Source organism: Nomascus leucogenys, chromosome 9 (assembly GCF_006542625.1).
Source record: "Nomascus leucogenys isolate Asia chromosome 9, Asia_NLE_v1, whole genome shotgun sequence".
Lineage (NCBI taxonomy): Eukaryota > Metazoa > Chordata > Mammalia > Primates > Hylobatidae > Nomascus > Nomascus leucogenys.
Window position 1 is genome coordinate 88,020,287 of NC_044389.1, and position 17,221 is coordinate 88,037,507.

Genomic DNA, 17,221 nt, shown 5'->3' on the forward strand with positions numbered 1-17,221 from the left:
GGGGCGGGGGAAACGTTTGGCAGTGCGACAGTGGGAAGTGACGTTATTTCCCTTTTTCCGGTCCGCCGGATTATGAATGACGGCTGGCGCGAGTATTTTCCAGATAAACTGGCTGTCGTTTTTCTCCTGGCCTCTGTGGAAGCGAGTGGTCTGCAGGCAGCAGCTCTCAGAGGCAGCCTTGGAATTCCAGCGCGGGCTGGGCGGGAAGGCGCAGGCGGCCCAGGTCGCCGACACGCTCACGCACCCTCCCTGCCTGGCCGCGCCTCTGCGACCAGGTAAAGAGGGCGCTCGGGCCGCCGGCTTCTCAGCCTCCGCGACCCCCTAAGAACCGCTCTTTTTTTCGGGGTCTACAGGGCTGAGGATGCGGGGGAAGAGTGGGAAGGACAAGGGCGTGGTATCGTCGTCCTGATTTTTCTCCAGCCCTGGGGCCGCCTCAAACTCCTTTTTGGCCACTCCTGCTGAAGGTGCGGGTTGAGGGCTCTGGGCTCCTCAGTAGTACGCGTTTCCCAGTTTCCCCCTAGCCAGTCCCTCATGTCTTCCTCTGCTGATGGAGAAATGGGGCATCTTCCAGTTGGAGGCGTTGGTTGGGCTGGTTTCGTGTTTGGTGTTAAGTGTTACTTCAAGACCTCTTGGGTCACACTAACTTCTCTCTTTGGCATTGAGTTTTCCATTCCAGCCCTTCCTGATTACAGAAAGCAGTTCTATGTGAATACTACTTAACATTTACTCCAAAGGACTTGCTTCATTTGGGGCCATTTGCTTATGTTTTGTCATCACAGCCGTATCTTCGGTTTTTAACTTCTGTAGAAAGTTTAATTTGCATGAAAGTTGCTTTGGCTTCAAAAACGTTTGCTAATACACGTACTTCCCATCCCAACTTTCTACCTGGTTTTGGGATTAGATGGCTTGTTTTTTTCCCCTTTATTCTTAATGCCAGGATCCCATTCCTTGTCATAAATTCTTGAATATCAAGAAAATGCCAGCTTTAGTAATATATTGTGTGCTACATTATTGATAAAGAAGGTGGTGTATTTCTATTTTATCTAAGCTTATCTGTAAAAACAGTGTTTACAGGAGAAAATGCAAAAGCTAGCAAGAAATAGTGATGTGATAATTTTAAACATGTAAACATGGTCATTTAAATCCATGATAATAAACTGTTATAACACAACTAAGTGAATTCGCTGTCATATTTAATAAACATTAAGCTATGTGGGTGTTTTTTTTTTCTTGTTTTTGACTGCCTGATGGGGAGCATACACCACTGAGAGGATTGCTTTAAGCATACTCATTACTAAAAATTGTATTTGTATTACACCTGAAGGTATCGTTTTGTGAGTTCTCACTTCAAAAATAAGACTGAAAATGTCAATGAGATTTGAGAATCATCATTTCTTTTTATTTTATATATTTTGCACTTCTACGTGTTTTTGCTTTAATTTAAACAGCTTAAACTTGAGCTTCGGTAGTAGTGGGCCCATAAAGTTGTTTTTTTTTTTTTTTTGCCGGAGTCTTGCTCAGTCGCCTGGGGATGGATTGCAATGGCAACATCCGCCTCCCGGGCTCAAGCAATTCTCCTGCCTCAGCCTCCCGAGTAGTTGGGATTACAGGCGCCCACCATCGCACTTGGCTCCTTTTTTTTTTTTTTTTTTTTTCAGTCGAGGAGGGGTTTCAGCATGTTGGCCAGGCTGGTCTCAAACTCCTGACCTCAAATGATCCGCCCGCCTCGGCCTCCCAAAGTGCTGGGATTACAGGAGTGAGCCACCGCGCCCGGCCTGTTTTTGTTTTTTTAAAATTGTTTTACTTGTAGCTTTTGTATCATCATCTGTGACTTTTAAATAAAAATAAATACTGGGTATCCAATTAGCTTTTCTAACAAAGAATAAATACTGAATATCCAATTAGCCTTTCTAATAGCAACAATTTAGCAGGCCTCAAAATTAACAAATTCTAGAGCCAGCTAATACATCTGTAGTATACACAGTTCCCTAGTATGTGTTTTTTTTTTTTTTTAATTCTAGGGTATTTAATGTAGCTTATGGAATTCTGTTATGCAGAATATTGGAATACTTGGAATGCAGATATTTAAACCATTTAGATTAAAACAAGCACAGGTATTGTTTGCTGTGAAAATTCAGTAATTTTATTTCATAGTTGGTAACATGTTAGCCATTTGCACTGTCGATCACTGTTAATTATGAGGTCGGGTTTAGCTAAAGGCATTATGACTCCATGGCAACAGAGATTCCCTGAATCTCCAGAGAGAAGATTACACACTTCGTTTGTGGCTAAGGTTACGGTAAGCTTTTCACTTAAAAACTTTTCCTACTTCTTTACCAGATAAGAAAACAGCTAATTTTAATCACTGGCTTTTGTTCTCTAGGACTTAACTGCATCCCATATTACATATTTAATGAGCTTGAAAAAATCTCAGTTTTTTTCTTATCTTTTTTGACCCTAAATATTTAAGGTAATTGGCTGCTATCTATCTGTTGAGGGGCAAGTTTTTTTTGTTTTGTTTTGTTTTGGTTAAATCTATATTATTGTAATAAAATAGGGTACAATTTTCAACCAAATAGTGTTTTATGAAAAGCATAAAACACAAGCTAAGTTATAAAATTCAAAATGTTGAACATATGATGTAGGAGAGAATTTAAGCAGGTTTAAATTTTAATCTTTAAGAAAAGTATTTGTGATTTTTCATACTTATAAACTGTGTTGAACTTCTTATTTTGTACAAAAGGTTAATATGCACATGGATTAAGGGTTTCACATTTATATTTTACCATTTCATGATTCCCTGGCTTTCAGCCTCAATAACAAATATGTTTTTTCAGTATTTGGTTGGGAAAAGCTTTTCAATCTATATAAATCCTTTACCTTTCATGGAAAGAAGCTTGAAAATATAAACCATAATTTGGGTTTTGCCCATCAAGGTTTGCATATTTTAATAGTGCCAATTGGTAAGGAATTTGGTTATAAATTATAAAGAAATAATAGTAGCTAGTATTTATTTAAGGACTTAATATGTGACAAGCTTTGTTCTGTATAGCACACTACATGGTAGGTACAGTTATTATTGTCTCCATTTTATTATATAAGTGAGGAAACAGATATGCAGAAAAGTTTTTTGTAGCTACTAAGAATCAGAACCAGTATATTTGCACCCAGGTAGTCTGACTCAACAGTCTCGGCTCTAATCTATTACTTTATAATTCTTGTTTTATAAATATTCTCGCTAGGCACATGTATGGAATCTAGTTAAGATTCTTAGTTCCTTTGCCCTGGATATAAGTATACATAAAAAACTTCTGTGCTTGCTTTATTTATGAGTTTGGTTAGATTCCATTTATACTTTTCCCAATTCACCTCACAAAGGTGATCTTATTTCTTCATTTTAATTTCTGCTTAGTTGGTCCTTAAAATAGAGTTATTAATTTGGAAAAGAAAGAATGGTGTCATGAAGAATGAGATTCATGTTGTACCAAGACTAAAGTTATTAATAATACTCTCAGACAGTGATTTCTGACATTCATGTATATACATTCATTCCTTGAACTAAAGCTTGAGTTCATTAAGCACTGGAGATATTATAGTGTTAGGTGATAAGAGCTATGAAGAAAAAGGGAAGCTAGGTAAGAGGCTAGGGAGTGCTTTTTCAATTCAGGCAGTCAGGAGAGGCTGTTCTGAGTTAATATTTACGCAGAAAAATCAATGAAATGAGGGAGCAAGCCATGTGAATCTCTTGGAGAAAAGCATTCTAGGCAAAGCAATAGCAAGTACAATATTCTCAAGTGGGAGAATTTCTGGCACCTTCCAAAAACAGCAAGGACAACTATGGCTGGAAGGGAGTGAAGAAGGATAAGAGATGAGGTCAGAAAGCGATAGCTAGGGTCACAGTAGGCCTATAGGCCATAATAGGAAATTTGGATTTTATTCTGAGTGTGCTGAAGAGCCATTGGATGGTTTTGAGCAGGAGACATCTGATTTATGTTTTTAAGGATCACCTTGTTGTTGGAGAATGGACTGTTTTATGGAAAGTGGAGGAAAATAGTTAATAGGCTTTTGCAGTAGTCCTTGTAAGCACTGGCGATGACTTAGATTAAGGTGGTAGTGGTAGAGGTGCTGAGGAGTTGGATTTAGCATATACTTTGAAGGTAGAGATGGCAGGGAGTGAGAGAGAAAAAAAGAAGTTGAGTGGGACTTTTGAGTTTTTGGCCTGAGCATCTGGGTGATTGGTGTTGCCATTTTACCAGGAAGTAGAACGCTAAGGGAAGGGGAGCAGGTTTAGAAAAACATCCACATGGAGATGTCAAGTAGAATACAGGAGTCTGGAGTTAGGGGAGGACATATGGCTGGGATGTACATGTAAGAGTCAGATCATATTTAAAGCTATGGCACTGGAGATCACCCAGAACAGTGCTGTCATATTGTGAGTTGTGCCCCATTAATGAGTTAGGAAATCAATGTGATGAGTAACAACCAGCATTTAAAAAAAGAAGCACAGAGTAAAAAATATCCCGTATAGTAGGATAAGTATTGCTTCATGACATTTTTGTTTCCATTTTATTCAGTGTATTGTGTGTTACATTATAAAATATATACCTAATTGTGTGGCATGCTCAAAAGTTTGAAAGCCAGTATTCGAAGGATGGAGTGTGGATTGAGAAGAGGGCAAAACACTGAGCTGTGGGTCACTGAGACATCTGCAGAGTGGCCAATGAAAGGAATCAGAAAAGAATTGCCAAAGAATTTAATCCAGTGCAGAAACTTGTCAAATAACCCAGCCTTTGGAATGGAAGTTTATATCAAGGATTACTGAGACCAGCATACTTGCTTAGAATAACATAATATCTGACGATTTTCACTTTGGTAAAATTGCTTCAATTTATGAAATTTTATTTATAAATAGTACTATTATATTAGAACAATGCCTATTCTTAAATGTCTCTAAATAAGATCTTTTATAAATTTAATTAATACTTTTGGACTGATGTACAATTCTCATCTCTATAATGGAAATAAAATACTTTTAAGGATTGTGAGCATTAGAAGTAATGCACATGTTCTGTGTGCTCAGCACATAATAGGTGGACAATAAAATGTGTGTAATATTTAAAACTTTATTTGCCTAACGTTTGTTGAGCTCCTATCAAATTGTAGTCACAAAGATAACTTATTTGAAAAAACAAAAACCAAAACACAGGTTAATAATTTGCAGCAGTTATGCACTTTTTGGCCTTCATTATATAATATATAGTTTATCTAATATATAATGTTATACATAATGCCATAGATCTTGACTTGAATTTTGATCACAAAGTTTTCAAGCTTTGGTTTTTCTGGACTGTGGAGAAGTATGCTTGTTTTTAATATGTTTACTGTTTATCTCATTCTCTGTGTTTTATCAAGGCTAAGATACATTCATTAGAAAGAAAGTGCAAAAAAAAAAAACAGATCTGAATGCCTAAATATTAAACCTATGACTAGTTCCACCATTTAAAAATATATTAGAACATTCCTGAGTAATGGAATCAAAGACATAATCTTTTCTGTTTACCTATTTATTCATTCGGCAAGATTCTCAAGCAAATTGGCACGTCCAGGAAAGAGATGCACACTCTATTTAATATCCTAAAGTTTGTGGTTTTGTCTGCTACTTTCTCACTCCCTCTCTGCAGAGTGGCACCTGTCAAAGCTGAGAAAGAGTAAATTACTCTATTTCTGTGTTTGGCAGGAATGTAATATGGAGTAACAAGAGCTATGCCCTAGAAGCCCTAGAGACAGAAGTTGATTCTGTAGTACCTACCTTCTTAAAGCTCATGACAGAAAATTAATGAACTAAGGCCTTCTCAAGCTAGAAAAGAAAAAAGAGGAAGGATTTTTTTTTTTTTTGCCTGTGATATTTGCATACTTGGAGCAAATACTGGTTTTACTCTCTAAAAAGGCACAGTGCAAGCCAAAAACATCACATTTGTACAGATTTACTAAATATTTAATATTTAGCTTAAAATTACATTAGTACATAATACGGAGACATTATTCAAGGAGAGTAATTTTTTTTTTTTTTGCTCTAAGATCATTAAGTAACATTTTTAATCTCCCAGGGGAAAAACCAACATCTATATTAAAAAATATACGTTAAGAATCAACAGTACTTTGTTGCATTTTCTCTCAGGCATCTCATTAATTTTTAGATATCACCATGGGCAGGTTATTGCTATTCTGTTTTGCTGACATTTAGCATTTTATTAAGTGCTAACAGTGAGAAGAGTTTATAGAATATGTCTGAAACCCTATTTTCATATTCTTATGTGCCTTGCAACGTGGCAAATATCGGCATACTTTTAAAAAATATATTTCTACATATCTTAAAAGCTATTAAATAGCATGGTTTTGTTTCCAGTTTTTAAAAAGTGTTAGGATGAGCCTCATAATTACTATTTTTTAGACCGTTGGGCAAATGATGAAATCAGTCATGTTTTCTTTCAAATCTGCTTTCTTGAAACACTTAGGGGTCAGTCTTCTTTTTACTCTCCTACTATCAGGAGAGTGAGTCCAGAGCAAACTCCTCAAAAAGACTGTTAATTCCTGGAAAGTGCGGTTGGTTCTTTTTGCCCTAGTGTTGTTACAGATCTCACTTTGTTTGACTGTTTTTAACGACTTATAGCATAAAGGTGTTATATTAATAATGAAAATATTTCCAGAGCTGTATTCAGCTTTATAAAAAAAAAACCCTGTGAACTTTGATCTTTAATAAATACCTTTTTGTTTTAAAATTATCTCTCAGTGACAAAAATTTAAAAAAAAAGCTTAGGGAGAAAATGGCATCTGTAAGTTAAAAGGTTGTTGCTTTTACAGTATATAAAATAATTTTCCCCCAGATAATCTTTTAAGAAGTAACAAATCATGGTATGTATCTGTTGTATTTTAATAGAAGAAATATAAAATAAAGCAGTAGTGATTATTTGTATTATTAAGAAACTTTCTAAGACAATACTTTACTAACTATATTTATTTTTTATAATGGATTATAAGTTCTTTAATTTTAAAAAATGAAGAACTAAGAAGCTTAAAGTGTTTAGGTCTTGTTTCAGATTTTTTTAAAAAAGGAATTTAAAATATTAAAGAAAATTTATTATGATGAAGGTTTTCTAAAATTAAGTGTACACTAACATTTTGAATACACTTAAAAGACAAGAGATGCATGTGTACTTTTTAAAAGCTTTTAAAATAATTTTCCTTCTAATATGTCATGTTTCTGGTACGCATTTCCATGGTGAATGCTTTTAAAGAGTGCCATCTAGTGTCAGTTTTGGAATTGTAATTTATGGATTAGAACATTGGGAATTTTTGACCCAGGAAATGTATAAACATAAAAAGACAGGACAATTGATAAAAATCTTAAGGAATATGACTTGAAAATAGCCATGAAGAATCTGACCTCAAGACTGTGTGTGTTTGCACCTTTAACCAGTGTGTATATTTATCTCTGCTTTCATTTGTCAAATACTGCTTGCTTATATATATAATAAGCCTATAAAGCCGTGAACAAAAAATTTTTACTCATGGAACATTCTAGTTGGAGGAGACAAATAATACATCACTATAGCAATAAGCGCTATGGAGAAAAAACATAGATGGAAATAGGTTTTTTTCCAGGGAGTGTGGGGATTGGGGTTTGTGATTTAAATTGAGTAGTCAGGGAGGATCTCAGTAAGAAGTTGCCATTGAATAAATAAATAAATACGGAAGTGTTCTAGGTACTGGAAACACCAAGTGCAAAGGCCCTGATGTGGGAATGTACCTAGTGTTTTAGCAAGGGTCCCCAACCCCTGGGCCCAGGACTAGTACCCATCTGTGGCCTGTTAGGAACCCCACCTCAAAGTGGGAGGTGAGTGGCAGGTGAGCCAGCATTACTGCCTGAATGGCGCCTCCTGTCAGATCAGCAGCGGCATCAGATTCTCATAGGAGCTCCAACCCTCTTAACTGCACGTAGGAGGGATCTAGGTTGCACGCTCCTTATGATAATCTAATGCCTGATGATCTGAGGTGAAACAGTTTCATCCAGAAACCATCCCCATCCCCCCACCAACCGCCCATGGAAGAATTATCTTTCATGAAACTGGTCCGGGGTGCCAAGAATGTTGGAGATGGCTGTTTTAGAGGAATAACAATCTACTTTGGCTGGGGCAGTGAGCAATGAAGACAGTTAATGAGACAAACTCAGAGACATAAAGGAGGACTCGATCAAGGAGATTTTCGTAGGCTGTTGCAGAAACTTTGGCTTTTTTCTAAGGGGGATGGGAAGACCTTGGAGGGTTTGGTTATGGGGGTGTGAAGGAACAGAATGGTGTAATCTGAGATGGGAAGGCACATAAGGAGCAGGTTTGAGGGGTGGGAGAGAATAAGGAACTGGATTTTGGACATGTTAACTTTAAGATATCTCAGCTATCAGTATCCATGTTATGGGGAAATTTAAATATTTTTATATTATCATTCAGCACTCAGCAGCTATCACTTACTTGAGGAGAATCCACTTCTCCTGAGAGAACGAATATCCCCTCCCTATTATTTTGTAGGGTCATAAAAAAGAAGCAGTATGGAAGGACCAGCACTGTCAAAACTTCTCAAGGATATTATCCCCAGACAGCTCTCAGTATTTTTGGTTAATTTATTTCCCCTTCTATTTATCTCCTGTTCTCACCTATAGTGAGACCCCAAAGTACTTGATTGGGAGGGCTCTATTGCAAAGCACTGGGGTTTGCTCATTTTAAAGGAGCTGGGTGTAAATTTTCCTCTAATGCTAGTTAACTGCACAGGGTGGAATTTTTTTCTTTTGGAAGTCATTTAGTCAGTCTTCAGAAACAAGCCTTATAGCATTATTATCTACTGCAAATTTTTACTGATTTCTAGAACAGGCTTTTGAAACATTCATCTTTTATTTTAGCTTCTAAATGATTATATTCTAAGACCATAATCACTTCAATTTTTACTTTAGGTGACCCAATGAAAGAAGAAAATGAAAGCCATAAAGAAAAGTCTTACAGAAGAAGAATACCTATACCTGGACTTTTCTCACCAAACAAAAGGATGCATCTTTCCTCTTCATACATCTGTAACTTTATTTCTGTTATCTTACTGTGACTGTAAAATCTTTAAAATTTGCTTAGTTGTCACCAAAGAAGTGAGTACAGATAGTTCACTACTAAGAGATGATCTGATCCAGGATGTTGAAATACAGATTATTTCAAGGCAGGAGCTCCCACCAATAGTCCAGAATTGCTGTTTGCCTGCAGTAGTAGAACGATCAGACAATTTTTGTAGAGCAGGACTTGCTGTTGTATTGAGACACATAATCCAGAAATCCTGTGAAGCAGACCCCTTAAAGAAGGAACTTTTGGAACTTCTGGGCTTTAAAAAGACTTGCTTGAAAGCCTGTGCTGAAGTAAGTATAATGTCTCTTTTCTGTTATTTGAAGCTACACAGTGATAACGTAATTACTTGACCATTTAATATTTTAACTTCCTATTAGGAATAAAAGTTTATTTATTTAAAAAAAACTCCAGTAACCAATGAAATAAAATAACCCTTTGATATAGTTTCAATATTTATCCCCTCCAAATTTCATGTTGAAATGTGATCCCCAATGTTGTTGGAGGTGGGACCTGGTAGGAGGTGTTTGGGTCATGGGGGCAGATGCCCCATAAATGGCTTGGTGCTCTTGCTGGGGTAATGAGTGAGTTCTTGCTCTATTAGTTCACGAGAGATCTAGCTGTTGAAAAGCACCTGGTACCTTTTCCTTGCTCTCTCTTGCACCCTCTCTCCCCATGTGACACGCCTGCTCTCCCTTTGCCTTCTACCATGACTAAAAGCTTCCTGAGGTCCTGATCAGAAGCAGATACTTCTTGTATAGCCTGCAGAACCATGAGCCAAATAAACCTCTTTCCTTTATAAATTACTCAGCCTCACCTATTCCTTTACAGCAATGCAAATGGGCTAATACACCTTTTACGTGTGCCAATATTTCAGTGCAGTATTGAAAAATAAGAATTTAAGTCTTAATTTATAAAGTTTGGAGACATTTTTATAAAGTAACTTTTTTTTCTTTATTTTAGTTATGTTGATTTTTAAATGGAATGTTTACATATAAATAGGAGCTCAAATAGCAATGCTTTGGAAGCCCTGCTTATTGTGGGGGCTGGGAGGAGGGTAGGACAGGGGAAGTATATTGTAAAGGCTTTGGGAAGTAATGATTTATTTAGTAAGGAGAATACAGGAATGCTAAACTTGCTTTGCTTAGTGTTTTTACTTCTGAAGCACTGTGATGTGTCTCCTGATCCAACATAAAAGCCTAGCCCAGGGATGATTGAACTCAAAACTTATTTCCCAATAAGACAGTTATTTTTTCTCAAGTTGTATTGAAATTACAAAATCCTTTCATTTCTTGTTTTGTTTTTGTTTTGTAGGTTAGTCAGTGGACCAGGCTATGTGAACTCACCATCCCTTTGGCTATTGAGAATTTTCTCAGAGACTCTTCTGACCAGCCCCCAACTATACCTATAGAAATACTACAGCTAGAGAAAAAGCTTAGTGAGCCTGTTAGAGTGCATAATGATGATAAACTCCGCAGGCAGAAGCTCAAGCAACAGAAGGCTGATGGAGTTGGGCCTCCCCTTACTAAGGGAAAGGCAAAGAGCAAGGTCCACACACAGGAAACATCTGAAGAGTTGGATTCTTCATTCGAGAGTCTGGAACTGAAAGTGGCATTCTCAAAGCTCACAGTACAGGAAGAACCAGCTACTACCAACAGAGAGCCTTCTCACATCAGAAAAGCAAAAGCCTCCGACCTTCCACCTCTGGAGCATGTGTTTGCAGAAGGGCTTTACTTCACTCTGGCAGATATTGTGCTCTTGCCCTGTATCCATCATTTCTTGGTAAGGTTTCATCTGGACTGTACACATTACTATGAGTTTCAGTCTATGAAATTGCCTAGGTTTGAATTTCTATTTTAATTCTTATCGTCAATATGCTGCTAGGAAAGTTATTAATATCTTTCTCCATTTTCTTATCTGTAAAATGGAGATAATAATAGTACCTATCTAAAAGGAAAAATGTAAGGAACAAATTAAAGTTTGTGTGAAGTATGGAGAACAGTGCTTGGCACATAGTAAGCTCTCAATCAAAGTAATTACTATGACTTTTAATGTGAAGTTGCTAAAATGTTAACTATTGTTATTATTAATTTCAAGTTTCTGTTGTGATTACTTCCTAATAATAGAAGGTCCAAGTTGGCTCTGTGGTGCAATGGATAGTCCATTGGACGTCTGCTATTAGAGAGTCCAGTTAAAAAAAAAAACTAAAAATCTTGTCAGCTAAATTTTATAATGAATTGTTAGTCACTTAAATTAATCTTAGGTATTATCAAATCGAAAATATTTTATTCTGACCTGTGTGCTTCTCTGTTCTCTCTGAGATTAAAGTAGCTGGCTCTGTTATTATGTGCTGGGGGAGAATAGATAGAACGTTTTCTGAGTAGGAAGATCTCTCTCTCTCTCTCTCTCTTTCTCTCTCTCTGTCTTACACACACACACTCGCACATGCATACACATGTGCACACACACATTCCCTCTGTGGAGGAAAAAAGAACAGGGTGAAAATAATACCACAGCGGACATAGGAAGCTTAGCTCTCTGCAGCCTTCCAGTTGGTTTTCAAGAGCTGCATTGCTTTTTGCTTTTGTTTGGGTTTTTTTCTTGGAAGCATTTCCCCCTTTTCTCTACTAAGGAATCAGATATTAGATTTCATTCTCATTATATATCACCAACAATTCAGGTATCTCTATGGACAGAAGAGACTGCTATCGAAAATCTATGTATTTGAAGGCTTTGCTTCACAAGTAAACTCGGCAGTATTGATCAATTGTCATTTTCTTAAAGAACATTTCTCTTTTCCTCAAAATTGAACCAAATTTGGCAACCAAAACAATATAAAAAGAGAGAGATCCAGGAATTGTTTAGATGTTGATTGATATTTTAAATGCCAAATGTCATATGTCTTCATGGAGTCCATGGAGTTGAGTGGGAAGAAGACATTGATTTTTAATTTTTTTCCTAGTCAAATGATTTCTAGATTCTCTTCTCCATGATCCCTCTCTTCTGTTACCAAGTTCGGTCATTAGGGCAGTCATTTGATACATTATGAAGTACTTGGTCTTCTGTCTTCTTGACTTCTTTGGATAACTGTGTTTCCAGTTTCATCAGAATTGAATGAAAGTGGCATATCCATTCCTTTATTGAAGAAATTTATTAAAATTGTTTGAATACATAAACTGATTCTCAAAATATTTTCCTTTGTTCCTTTGTATTTTTACTGGATTTTTTTTTTTTTTTTTTTTTGAGATGGAATCTCGCTCTGTCACCCAGGCTGAGTGCAGTGGTGTAATCTCAGCTCACTGCAACCTCTGCTTCCTGGGTTGAAGCAATTCTCCTGCCTCAGCCTCCCAAGTAGCTGGGATTACAGGTGCATGCCACCATGCCTGGCTAATTTTTGTATTTTTTAAGTAGAGACGGGGTTTCACTATGTTGGCCAGGCTGGTCTCGAACTCCTGACCTTGTGATCTGCCCACCTCATATTTTCAGGAATTAATCTTTCTTTGTTAAACCCTTGATATTTGTTATATTTTTCTCTTTAAATCATCTTGGGTAATAAAGTAGTCATTTTAATTCATATAGTGGTTATGTTGGGAAGCCTTTTTGCTTGCATTAACATACATTGAGGTGAATGGAGTGGCCATCCAAATGATCAGAATCAGGATCAAGTTCAACATCCATAATCAAGGTCAAGTTACCAGAAGCATAAAACTGAATCTAGGGACAGAATATTTAGTCGCAGAAATAAAGTCAAGGACATAAAAGTAAGAGTCAATTTTGCTAAGTCAAGGTTTGAATTACTAAGGGTCAAAATTATAAGAACTAGGGAAAATACCCAGTTCTGCTAAACAGAATAAAACCAAAGATGGAAAACAATAACAAGTAGAATGGATGAGGTGTTTTGTTTTTTTTTTTTTTTTTAATTTGTCAGAGACAAACATGGAAGGGCTAAGGTATTATATATAAACCTGCTGCAAGCTCTTCCTTTTCAGAAAATACTTTATTACTTTACAAAGTTAACCCCTGATGGCTCAGCACCTCATAAGGAAAGGGGCCTGACAATACCCTCTCCTCTGAAAAGTCTTAGAAATAGATTTAAAAGGAATAAATTAATATGTACACTCATGTTTCCCCCCTCTTCAATTTATTTGCTAGAATTTTCTAGTAGATAGCATATCAACATTATGGGAGAAATAGCAATGAATAGCTATACTAGGGCAAAATCCTACTGTTCCAATACTAGAAGATTGTATATTATTTTTCAATTGCTACTAGTAAGCGAGTACACTTTGACAGAAATATTTAAAACATTATTGTATGCCTATAAGACAGAAAGTTGCATTTTATCATTTTATAAAATCTTGTAATTTGAACACTTATGATTTAATTTTCTACATTTTAACTTCTAATGCTTTGAATTGAGTTTAAATACACACACACACATACACACAGACATCTTTATTAGCTTAGGTAAAATCATTCCTCTTTTAGAAATTGATTTTTTAGCAAAACTGAATACCTCTTCCTGTGTTCCCATTGGCATAAAATTGGGAACCTCACTTTTTGCTGGCATATTGCAAAAATGGTGGATGCCACTTATTTAGTGGTAAATTTGTATTTTCTGTGTCTACTCCTATTCATTAGGTCCTCAAGAGCTTTTAGCTTTAACTCACTAGTTCTAATTTATAAGTAAAAAACAGAGAGCTGGGATTATATTTTCATTTAGATAGGTTGTTTACTGTTTTTTCTCTGCTTACACTGCTCACCTAAACATCTGTGAGTATATTTTCAAAAAAAGAGGTATGACTAAGGAAATGATATAAAATAAGAACAAAATATTTTATGTAATAAGTGATTGTAAAGGAATGCGAAGGAGGAGATATTTTGAATAGATGCAACATCTTGCTTCTCTTTTTATTCAGACAAATTTTTCTGCCCTTTATTGACAATTAACTACAGTTACTAAAATATTATTTTCGCTTTGATAGCTATACTTTTTTTTTAAACCTTTGTTTTAAAAATAAATTATCTTTTTTTTCTTGCCCTTAAAGAACTCTGTGATATTTATAATGGCTTTGATCTTATGAGCCAGGTAACTGTTTGGTAATCATTTCTTATGAAGAAATTTAATTTTCATTTCACAGAGTTTTCATTAGCAGCTTCCTTAATTATATCTTCATGAGTGTAATGAATGTGGTTCAGTACCTTCTGAGCTATCTGGATATTAGTAGAGTGGCCTGGCATGTTGATAAATGGAGTGACCTGTCAGAGTAAACCTCCTCAATGTCTTGTAAACATGAATTATTGTTATTTAATTGCAACTTCATTTCAAAAGAAAGATGCCACGTACATCTAACAAATAAAAATAAGTCACTAGAAAGAAGAGTACAGGAAAGACGAGGAAAAGAGAAAATTTCTAGTGTGATTATCATGTCTAAAGATCCATTCCCTTAGCACCTAATCTGTTTGCAAGCAATTCAGAATTCTTGAGAGAATTAATAAACTTTTTGGCTCTCAGGGTACCTTAGAGAGTATTTTTCAAACTTTTTTTTTACTTTAACTCAGTAAATACAGATGGCCCCCCATATCCATTGGTTCTGTATTCATGTATTCAACCAACTGCAGATGTAAAATATTTGGAAAAAAAATTGCATCTGTACTGAACATGTACTGACATTTTTCTTGTCATGATCCCCTAAACAATACAGAATAACAATTATTTGCACAGTGTTTATATTGTATTAGGTATTAGAAGTAATCTAGGGTTTAAAGTTTAGGAGAGGATGTGTATAGGTTATATGGAAATACTATACCATTTTATATCAAGGACATGAGTATGAGTATCTGTGGATCTGGGTATCTGATACAGGTCTTGGAACCAATCCTCCATGGATACTGAGGGACAACTGTAATACATTTTACAAGTTGGATAAGTATAGAAATAATGTATATAAATAATTACAAAATAACTTAAAGGATGTGTACTCTGATATTTTCTATTTCATTTTTTAAAAACCTACTATGTTGATTTCACAACCCCTAAATGAGTGATAAATAGCAACTTGAAAAATACTAATGAGGGGATTATTCTCTGAAGGTAACAAGTGGATTCTTTATCATTTGTTCCATTCACTCAACAGGGTATTATTTGCAAGGCAGTGTTTTAAGTGCTTCAGTATTCAAAGAGAGTTACAGTCCTTGTTCTTATAATCAATTACTTGTGCTCATTTAATCTTAAAGTCCACTTAAAATACAGTAATAATATATATGTATGAATTTTTTATTAATTTTCTGTCCTTTCTGTCTCATGCTCTGGTATTATTGTGAAATATATTTGTAGAGATTTCCTTTGACTTGACCTTTTTATTTAAAGGTCATAATCTGTTCATAATCTGTTTATAATCATTAGTCATAATGTGTTTGTGACATCATAATGGTTTCTACGGAAACATTTGTTGCCTCAAAGAAGCAAGAACACTCTAAATTTTAAAGAAAATAGAATTTGGTGGCAGTGCTAGAGAGAAAGCATCTGACCAAGAGAAAACAAAAATATGAGTTTGTATCAGGAAGAACAATTTAAAATTTTTCTAATTTGAAAAAATAAAAGTCTTACTTTAAGTGCTGCTTTATAAAAAAATCTAAATAGTGCTAGTTATCTTTTTTAGTTTTAAATATTTACAATTTTCTCTTTTATCTTTTTACTATTTTCTTTAGTAAAATGTTCTCCTTACCTCATTGTGTAATTTTTAAAAATATGGTTCTGAAAGATGCTTCTTACATTATTGGTAAGGAATATCATTTAGATTCTGCCTAATAGTTCACACATACAGAGAAGATAGTTTCACACACACACAAAAATGGAACTTTAGATGACTATTAATAGTACAAGCTCTCCATTTTTACACTTCTGCAGTGAGCTACCAAATTTCTGTGAGACCCCTCAAAATACATCAATGATTGTGGACTACAGATATTAAATTGTGATAATTTAAACGTGTTACATTATTTGTGTTGAGGAAGTTAATACTTATTTTAATTCTTTCCCCATTAACCACTTAAACTAATTTGCATAAGTATATATTAAGGATTTTAGGTTTTTCATATAATGTCCAATTAACTCTCTATATGCAGTGTGTTAAGAACTTATCAAGTATATAGAGGGTCAGGAACAGAGGAATGTTTTCATGGCCATGAATTATAGATTAAAGGGTTTCCAGATTGGAATGCAGTTGATTACAGAGGAGTTCTTAGAGAGGGTTAAAAACATACTACCAATGAAAGATGTAGACAATTGAATATAAGACGTAAAGTTTTCCAAAATGATTTTCAATTGTACTATTTATAGACATTTGCAAATGCCATTGTTATTTATATTGATTCTTTTTGGAATTATTATATTCTTTTTCTATTGATGGTTGTTTTCCATTGTATAGATGTACCACAGTTTATCCATTCATCTACTGAAGGGCATCTTGGTTAATTCCAAGTTTTGGCAATTATGAATAAAGATGCTATTAACATCTATCTGTGTTCAGGTTTTTGTGTGGACATAAATTTTCAACTCATTTGAAGCACAATCACTGGATTGTATGGTAAGAGTATATTTACCTTTGTAAGAAACTACCAAACTGTCTTTCAAAGTGGCTGTACTATTTTTCATTCCCACCAGCAATGAATGAGAGTTCCTGTTGTTCCACATGCGCACCATCATTTGGAGTTGTCAGTGTTTTGGATTTTTGCCATTCCGATAGGTGGCATTTCCTTGTTTTAACTTGTAATTCTCTACTGATATATAATGATGAGCATTTTTTTTTATATACTTAGCTGCCATCTGTGTATCTTTTTTGGTTGTCTACTCAGATCTTTTGCTCATTTTAATTGTGTTGTTCATTTTCTCATTGCTGAGTTCCTCCAATTTTTATGCTATGAAATGAATCATAAAAACATATAAGACACATCACTAAAGAAGATATACAAATGGCAGATAATCACATGAAAAGTTGCTCAACATCATTAATCATAGGGAAATGCAAATTAAAATTACAGTAAGACACTGCTATATACCCACA

The 17,221-nt window shown here is 35.2% G+C and overlaps 1 protein-coding gene across 1 annotated transcript in view; it reads left to right on the forward strand.

Annotated features, from left to right (window-relative positions):
• Positions 1-36: 36 nt before the first annotated feature.
• GSTCD (glutathione S-transferase C-terminal domain containing) overlaps positions 37-17,221 on the forward strand; it is a 136,732-nt gene continuing 119,547 nt past the window's right edge. Inside the window, exons 1-3 of the mRNA XM_030819187.1 lie at positions 37-275; positions 9,002-9,448; positions 10,470-10,937. Coding sequence (XP_030675047.1) covers positions 9,023-9,448; positions 10,470-10,937 — 894 coding nt within the window. The 5' untranslated portion in view covers positions 37-275; positions 9,002-9,022. The remainder of the gene's footprint in view (positions 276-9,001; positions 9,449-10,469; positions 10,938-17,221) is intronic.